Source organism: Amphiura filiformis, chromosome 7, assembly GCF_039555335.1.
Source record: "Amphiura filiformis chromosome 7, Afil_fr2py, whole genome shotgun sequence".
NCBI lineage: Eukaryota > Metazoa > Echinodermata > Ophiuroidea > Amphilepidida > Amphiuridae > Amphiura > Amphiura filiformis.
Window position 1 is genome coordinate 50,269,195 of NC_092634.1, and position 10,070 is coordinate 50,279,264.

At 38.1% G+C, this 10,070-nt stretch overlaps 1 protein-coding gene across 1 annotated transcript in view; it reads right to left on the minus strand.

Annotated features, from left to right (window-relative positions):
• LOC140157283 (beta-chimaerin-like) overlaps positions 1-10,070 on the minus strand; it is a 127,652-nt gene extending 117,582 nt beyond the window's left edge. The window contains 2 exon segments of the mRNA XM_072180425.1: positions 5,316-5,348; positions 9,653-10,070. Coding sequence (XP_072036526.1) covers positions 5,316-5,348; positions 9,653-9,875 — 256 coding nt within the window. The 5' untranslated portion in view covers positions 9,876-10,070.

Below are 10,070 nucleotides of genomic sequence, written 5' to 3' on the forward strand. Positions count from 1 at the left end.
CTATGTGTGAATGATATTCCAACTAAATTGTTACTAATAATCTTGAATATATATAGACACACTAACTACATCAATGGAGATATCATGCACATATGCCAGACACCTGTCCTCAGCATAGCGACACATTCGGTAGCTTCCTCACCATTTATGATCATCATCTTGAATTCTTGATCATCATCTTGAATTTTTCAAGAAGATAAGCGGAAGAAACACACAGGGATGTCCAAAGCGCTCACTGAAGCTTGAAATGTCATGTAATGACCAGATGTCAGGCTGACATTTGCAACACATTGAGTCATTTCTGCAACAATACCTGTATACATAAACACATGTTGTCTTATACGTAGGGATGCATAGAAAACGCCTTTATTTTCCCTTGCAAAAAAATTGAAAAAATGTATAATTTCGAAACCACACTTTTGGGGCTTCATTCCAGTATATTACCCTCATCTTTAGGCCTTATTCTTGTTTGTTTATTTTGTTTTTTGTGTTATTTGCAAGATTAAATTAAAATCTTCTTCTGCAAAATACCATGGATTGATCAAACAATTATATAAATTATGGTCAAACCAAAGTTCTTAAATCAAGGAAAACATAACGGGTACAAAATGCAGCCAAACAAGCCTGTTTGTTATACGTGTAGCTGTCAAAAGCGCAAAAGTGCATTTTTTCAGTCCCTGCTTTAATAAGACTCATACTGTCGCATGTGATCATAAGATACATTTTAATCAAGAAAATGAAACATATTTCAATTCATGCAGACACACAATGACACCAAACATGTGATTGTGATTACATTTACATGTTTATCAAATACAAAATTCAAATTTCAAGCTAACTCAGCTTTTAAATAACTTCTTTGTACATTTATATTTGCCACCTTGAGAGAGCAGCACAATTAATTCCCATCACAAAGTACCCCATTCTGGAAGACCATTACCTGTACTGAAAACATGTCTATCGAATTTTTGAGAAAGACGCCCAATCATGTTCTACACATCTTTAAAGTTCATTTGCACATCATCATAAAACCTACTTGGGAACAGGAGATGGTCCTCAGTTGAAAAAACGTCCTCAGTTGGAATGTAAGTTTGAGGGCAAATACGTACACATCCCACACACCCTACATGTGTTTGCCGGCAAGCTGGGACCCTGTACTGGACCAGCAAACAGTGTTGTTGTTTTTTCTGATTTTCTACGCCGGCCTGTGGATGTTGACCCAAATTTTACACAAATTATACACAATTTATTTGGATTTTTAACCCATCAACCAGGGACTGATTTTTATCAACAATATGGGACGACTCTTAAATTTTTCGGCTGTTTGTCATCAATTGCATATCTTAGATAATCTTGGACTGTCCCCAGTTGCAGTATCATCCATAGTTGAAATGTCAAGTTTAATAAAAACATCCACGTTTGACAGCAAGTTCAGTTCATATTCACACACACACCCACACATTTTCAGCAACAACCGAGACCCGTATTGCGTGTGTGGACCCACACACACTGACATATCATAATCCAAACGCAGACCTCTTGTGTTAAAATATGAAAGATAACCAACTAACCGTGGACCTGGTATTACACCTACAATAGAGGACCCTACCCCATATGCAAAGTCATGCTGTATAGTACTCCCTGCCACTGTCTTACGACCATGGACGTCCACAGTTCGCAATGTATGTTTTTCACTACACAAGTGTGGACTCAAAGTCCACGTTTGTAGGTGAAAACAAATGCACCCCCCCCCCACATACACACCTTTTGTTTTTGCCACAACACACACCCCTACTTGTAAAACGTGTACATCGGGGACATGCGTGTGTGTTCGCACGTCTGGGACTATCCAACGGCGACTTCGTTATGTCGCTATGCATGTGTGGAAATGTCCCCACTTTGCCGGGAAAATCACATGTGTGTATCCCCCCCAGTTAGATAGTATGGAGTCAGATTGGGTGTATTCGTCTGATTCTGTAATATCCAATAGGGGAGCTCACCCCCCCTATGTCTAACTAATGCATTTAACGCCCTCTATGGGGGTTATATAGCCCCACTTGCATAGTAAGAAAATCAGGGAGATCCCCGTTTGCAGTTTATCGGAATTGTACGTGAATGTATCCTCGTTCCACACCTTTTACAAACGCAAAGACACCTGTATGACCTTGTGCCATTATGCAACAACTAAATGGCATGGAACGGCATTTCACTCAAATTACACGCAGGTTATCATCATCTCAGCAAAGTAGACCCACCTTTTAAATATCAATTTAATATCATGAAAAGACTGAGAGGTCTATAGATTTCAGTGACTTCATCTTATTGATATTAACTACATCGCAGGTTAGATGGCAGGTCTGTTGCATGGAATAAAGGCAACTAATTAACAGTTTGATATGAACTGTCACTATCAATCACAGTGTGGCAGCCTAATGGAGTGGAAACCACTGGATCACCGACTGTGATAAATGCTCATTATTTACCATGTTTACTACAAACAAATGCCCTACATGCTAAAACAATGCCACTGTATACATGTAGCAGAGATATATAAATCATTTTAGACAGCACAGATCACAATTAGCTATTGTTTGACCTATAAGACAGCTTTAAAATTATGTTTTATTGATGAGTTGACTTGTGACGTCATTGCCTGGCAGTATGCGCATGCATCATCACAATTTCCATTGTTTTTTGCCTTGCAGGATACAAGCGAATCATATTTTGTTCAGGGCATGTGCTTTTAAAACTCCCGCCACATCACAATAAGGCTATTCTAGTGTAGTGGTTATGCAGTTCGCTCAAGCATATCAACTGTATTGATTTACTTGTTGATAAACATTGAGGTCAACTCATTTATAGCTTTTTACATTAGGAATTTTATATAAGAGATGAAAGGCTGACAACCTCCACAAAAACATAAAGAAGCAACTATATAACTGATACAGGTGGCTGTACAAACATGTATATTGTAAGACATAGGCCTATCTTTTATGTTTTTGGAGGGTGTCTGCCTTTCGTTAAAAAAAAACACCCTCAATGATAAGCATATGCTTGTTGTTGATGGAATTCTATAGTATTTGGTAACAGAATGATTTCTATCTCAAAGCCAGAACCTGAAAATACCCCAAACTCAACAAGATAAAACATATTGCATTCTACAGTGACCCAAGTCACCCAACACAGTACATGAGTGGAAACACATAGATGTGTGGCACAAGTGCATTGTGATCCAGCAAAGCACAAAGAATAACATTGTACTCAGAAATCTTCCAAACTATGATTTGACCTTATTGACCTTTAAAGTCTGGAAGCCATGTTCATGACTCAATGTTGCATTGACTTTGATTATTACTGAGATGCAGTCACCTGTAATGTCATTGCAATGGCAAATTTGCGAATACATGTAGCTCAAGGTAATTTCATATTTTAGGGTATGTTCATGGTCTGCAAAAAGTTGCTTTACACAGTCACCCCACCCCAGCGGCATAGTCAATGGGGGGGCAGGCGTCCTCTCCCTGATGGCTGTCGGTACATCTAAGGCCATCAACACCAAACAAAATTTGGTTCAACAATATGCAGTAATTTTGAGTGAACCGCATGTGAAGAAACAAAGTACATGTAGCCCCAATCTAACCTGCCTGACTATGTTGCTACACATAGGTTAATTATAAACATGCATTGAAAAATCTTTGACCACACCAAAACACCCGGTCCCCTCCCTACCCCACTTTTTTATTCTTGAGCGCACCGGGCAAAATAAATTGGGGTCAACAGTTCACTACTTCTGTCAGAAAAAATATTTCCGTTGGTAAAACAAGTTTGTGCCCCCCCGCTTCAATACCAAGTAAACACTTTATGGAGGAAAAGGTTGGAAGACCTGAAAGGCATAAAAGTCATGGATAAAAGTTTAGTCTTTCCTTAAAATCAAATGAAGTTAACTTTACTTAACAAATCAAAAGACAAGGAACAGGAAGAAGGTGCTCACAGGAAGATGAGTTTTATTTTGAATTGATTTGCAGATTTTGAAGTTTTCCCATTTTTATCTAAAGAATTCTAAACAATGGGTCCTCTTGTACGAATGGCGTGATCGGAAATATTGTTTTTGGTTAAATTTAGGTTATTTACATAAGTCTTATGACGCTTGTTGACTGATTTTTTAGAATCTTTTTTATATTAAATTGACTAGCTAATTATATGATACATGCATGTCGCTAATTCAGACCTGCAAACATGTAGTCCTACATCACATTTTTTGATGGAATCCCAAAATCAAAGGACAGTCACAGTTGGCATCTTAAAATATAAATTTTATAAAAAAGGTTTGTGATGTCTAACATGCATAATTGCAGGGATTTAAGTAACCCTGAAGAAAAAATACGGAAAATATGAAAAAAAACGCGTAAATTCGGGCTAAAAAGCCCAAAATGGGCTGAAAATAAAAGAAATTGTGTAAATTTGGACTACAAAAATTACAGAATTCTGTAAAAATACAGAAAACTTACATCCCTGATAATTGGTGTATACATGAACATGGAGTGGTCACACTCAATGACAAAACCCAAAAGCAGGGTAGTCAGCATGAGGCAAGGGTTTATTCCCCCCCCCCCTAAGGACCTTTCAATATACGCCTGATGCATATATATGCTAACAGTTAGAAATTAAAAATAGTAATACATTCAAGTCCAGTGTCCAACTAGAGCATACATGGGAGTGGAGTGTTGAATGGCTGCTCCCCCTCCACCCCCCCTAAAAAAAAAAACACCCAAAACCCCTGGGCCAAAACCAACAAGTACTTGGGTGTCACTGTCCATGACAAGCACCCCAATGGCATTTGTCACTGGTCACACCTTCAAAATATTTGCTGAAGTTGGTTCACTGTCTATACACACCAGCAGTCCAGCACTCATGGATGTACTAAAACCCTACGGCTAAACGTAGTTTTTGGCTATCGGAAAGGAAAGATGGAACAAGAAAGGAGAGAAGATGAACAAAGAAGTTGGCACCCCCAGGATTCAAACCTCAGACCCTTCTGGTGCCCCGCACAAGATCACCGACTTGTAGCCACAGGGGTTGCGCTGGCCCGGCCAGCGATTCCCTGGGTAAGTGGGTATACATGGATGACTTAGGCTAATTGCGTCATGGCATCACATGCAATGTACATGTATGTATATGCTCAGTGGATTTCTTTGTAAGATTTTATAGAGTTAGGGTTAATCCCGGGTACTAATATTATCATGTACGGTACGACGTTTTGGTGAGGCAACTGCACTTTATTAGAATGAATAAATTTCAAAAACATGTTGTCTACTTACAGTATGTTTTCCACTGAAATTCAGGTTGGTAATCTGTTCAAAAACAAGGAAGAAAGTTAGGAAAGTTAAAAGTCAATTTAAATTTATGCACTTACAACAACATAAAATTAATCTTAATGCTGAACTCGCAGGGACAGACCACTATTCCTATGCTTCACTTGTCAAAAAAGGGGGTGTCGCTAGTCTGAAAGTTAGGTTTACGGTATTACCGTATTGCCCCCGGACCGTTCATTTTCCAAAAGGGGGCGTTTAATCTGTTTATTAGAGGTCATTTTTAGAACAATAATTCCTGTTAAAATCCTTAGGTAAGCTAAAAACTCATGCTGAAATGAAGTGGGAAGCTTCTTCCCGGGAAATTTGTCTTTTTGAAGGGAAAATGTCTTCTCCATGAGCACTTTTGACATCACAGATGGATTTGTCAACATGTTTGACATTCTAAATACCGGTATACTGTAAACTTGTTCATTTACTTTGACAGATTAACAATTATTCCACAGGGACCTTCTTTTGAAAATGAGGTTAAGAGCTGTAAATTGCTCTTCTAGTCTCTTCAAGAAGAGTTTTGGAAGAGATGTTTGCACCTGTGGCTAATTAAAGCATAAAGAATTTAACGGGTGATCAAGAGGATCTATAAATCGCTCTTGCAAATGCAACTTTTTATAAGAGGAGCTGTAGAGGAGCAATCTCTCTCACTCCTCTCAAAAGGCAGTCCCTGATTCCAGTATGACCAACCTTAAGTTAAACATTTAACATTACAACCGTCCTTTACATTACATGTACCTTGTATGTGGATGATTGAGAACAATATTCACATATTTTGGTAATTGCACCCTCATGTACATGTGTTATGAATGCTCCAGAAGGGTGGGGGTATGCGGCTTCAGTACGTACATGTATATAAACTAAAAAAAGTTATTAAAATGGGCAAAATTAAAAAGGGTGGGGTCTGACCCCACTGCCTACATTAGCTCTATGACCTGGATAGCTAAATTTATATTTAACCTGGTGTTACAACAATGAACTTTTTAATGATCATGTGGTATAGTTTGGGAGTGCCTATTTCTTTTCAACAGTATTTTCCCCGGTATAATTTTCTCAATCTGAGGACCACAAAATCAAACAGAGCTTGAAAAGGCCCACCAGAAAATATTTTATACCAATGTGTATGTTATATAAGGCCTACCGGGTACTTATTCTGTCGGTCCGTGTCACGTCACTTCCGGTTGATGATGTTCGAGTGAAAACAAGTCCGTGATTCGATTTTTGTTGATGATTTCTGTCATTGGTGTTATGTAAATTTCGACCGCAAATAGTCAGTAGAATCACACAACCGTTTCTAAGTCTTCAGAGTGGAAGAAACTTACTTGATTTACCGTTTATACTGACAAATTTAAAATTAAATTCCATGGTCGAGTGTTGTTTTTTCCGAAATTGAATGCCACTCCAGCAACATCGCTATGTAGCCTCCTTCACAGCCGGTTTCTGTTGTTCATAACAAACCGTGAGCCACATGCAGTTTGGGCCCGAGACTAGAGATAGCCCGGATGTCCGACCGACAGAATAATTATATATAGGGTGCAATACTTGCTTTGTATGACACAGCTGGTGATAAAAATTTGCTTCAGTATCACTATCAGCTTGAACTTAAAAGGGAGTCTCATTCATGCATGATTGATGACGGACGGTCCAGAGATGTAATACCGTAATATGTATTAGGCTAATGAAAGTTGATCCCCAGTTTCCCGTTACATAGTTTTTCATGACTGGGTAGGTGATTGTTTCATTATTCATTATTCATTATTTTCAAACTTTCATTATCGGTGCAAAGTTAATTACGGAATGCTATGTTTTGAGGCCCAAATAAAATAATAAAGTATAGTTAGTAATGACCATGCTTCACTTCAAAACAAATTTTAATTAAGCACATCTTCTTTGGAATCTTCAAATTAACCTATAGGTTGTGCAACATATGAAAGCACCAGAAGTCCATGATAGTCTTTGGAGAACCACTTTTCCATATAAATACACTGTGTCTGTGTGTTATATTGCAGGGGTAGAAATAAGGGACCATTTCCTGATAGCCATCCGGGCTATCTAGCCATTTTTTCTGATAGCCCTGAAGGAAATTCAATAGCCCTGAAAAAAGACATTGTTTTTGCACAATTCAAACCAATCGTTTGTTCAAAAACCCCTGAAAGTGTTAAAAATATGCGCTCAAATCCTAAAATGAAGGGTTCTTAATCTCGAATCTGTCAAGTATTGAATGTACCGTTTTAATTAATTGGTATCAGATTTTGTGATTTTGGTTACAATGATGTGTTATTGGTATAGATTCATGGTATAAATAGTTAAAAGCCCGGCAAAAAATGTGATCTCGCTTTTCACGCCACGATTCTCGCCTGTAACCAACTATCTCACTTTTTAAGAAAGTTCCCAAGCAGTTTACTTACTAAAAGTGTTGCTTTATGCCATAAAAGTTTGCCGAATTCCACAAAATGCAGTAAACTTCGGCAAAGTGCAGAATTCAACACCATTGGCACCACATGGAACCCATGCATTTCTCAATAAAAAATGACATTTCATTGCAAATGAGTTCAAGTTTAGGCCAAATATCATGATATTTATTGAATTACTGGAGTATGATGACCATAAAACATAATTCAAGGGCAACTTTTTGTCATTTTTTTTCTTCTAAGGCCGATCATTGTGTCGTATTTCACCGATGGCATATCTCTACACACCACCCACAAAGCATTTCTTTCCGATCCCTAGAATTAGAAAATTTTCCAACTCATGTACGTGTCATCATTCAGCACTGCAATAACTTAGCAGCAGTGGTTCTAGACAATATCGCAATCTGTGTAATTATCCCGGCGGAGTGTATTTTATTTCTATTTTTAAATTATGTTACAATGCTACGGTGACTTCACTTCAACAAATGTCGTTACATTGCATTTTATGTTACATAATTTCTGGACAGGCCGTAAATATTGGAGATCGAAGCTTTTATTTTTCCTTCACATGTTTTCATTTTTCTTTTCTTTTTAAAACCCCTGTAGCCCGACGGGCTACATGGAGATAAAACCCAATAGCCCGACAGAAAACCTAATAGCCATGGCTATCGGGCTATCGCTTATTTCGACCCCTGTATTGCACACTACTTTTTACAAACCAAACTTACTCTCCACTAGCACATCTTTGGAAGCAATATTTATACGGAAATTAGTTTGTCTACTTGCACAAACTGGAAGTTGCTGGTAAAAAGCATCACAGGGTGCACGTGTTAATAATAAAACAACCATGCAAGAAATTGACAAATAAATCATTTTATTTATAAGTTTATTTTATTAAATACATATATTTGTAAGAAAAGCAGAATAAATTTGACTTCAAATTTTATTTATTTTATTTATTTTGATGTTGTCTATATATAGCACGCTACATAGTGCACGGTAGAAATGCTTTCATATTTGTTCATACGCTGGTTCCCGAACTTGGCTGCCTCTCTTTGTGTTCGGTCTATCCATTTAGTGGTAGGAGAAACTTAGATGCAGGGAATTGCTAGTCTCCAGTAAATGCGCCCTATGATATCGCCATTTTACCACGTAGTTTAACCCAGCGTTTGCAAAGACTATTCGGGCCGGTCAGGGTCGGCGTAAAAGTGCTTAAAATACGTGTCGGACGTGAAAGATGACATTAAAACTATCCTTTTTTTCTTAAAAACTTGAAAAATGTGAAATAATGAAATAATGGAAAATAATGAAATATTTGATCGGCATTTTTTTCTGACCGGAGTCGGGTAACGGGAAACTGGGAGTCAACTTTCATTAGCCTTATGTATGAAACTATAAAAATTTCATTTTGAATGAACACAGCTAGGCATGCCAACAGTGCGACAATTGTTTGTGTTAACCACATGGGCACATGTGTTCACCATTGTAATGGACGCCTCCGTACACGTGCGTACTAAATGCGGAAATGCATGCATGCTCTGTAATGCTCACTCATGATTGGCATACAAAGTCAATGTATGTGTTTTCAAGTGTGCAAGGTTGTGGGTTTTTGTATTTTGAAATATGATCACATATATTTTCGGATCACTGTTCATGAAATTATACCCAATGTTTACAAATATACATGTACTTCAATCACTATAGCCCCATGTATTTTGAAGCCTGACAGTGGTAACATGAACGATGAATCTCAGTCTCATCTCACTCTGTTTGAGTGTCAATTTCATTCAGTGATTTTGATGACATAATCGACAACAGTTGAGATCGAGTTGTACTTCTTTTAAAATTTGCAACTTGCAAGTTGCATTACAAATTGTGTCTAACCTTTATATTCTTCCTCCATTGGTGATGCCTCACACGATGAAGGGCTAAGTTTAGGTTGGACTTGTGTGTAGGGAGCGTTGGTGGATCGTGTAGTACTAGATGCTACTGAATGCAGAGTCGACACTGCACTCTGCTGGTCATGCTGGTGGTGGTGGCTGTGGTACTGGTGGCGGTGGTGCCCATAGCCAGGCTCCGTTTCGAAGCTTGAACTTCGGTTCGCCATGATATAAAAACGCTACAAAGATTAGTTGTTAACTTAGCATGTTATCAATTATATTCGTTTCATATTTCGAATGGTATAGTTCAGAGGAAACAACAGTTCCGTTTCACGTTAGCACAGGGTCATACAGTAAGGCCCCATTGTCAGAGACAAAATTGATGGGAAAACCAGAAATAGTGGGATTCACTTCCGGGTTCA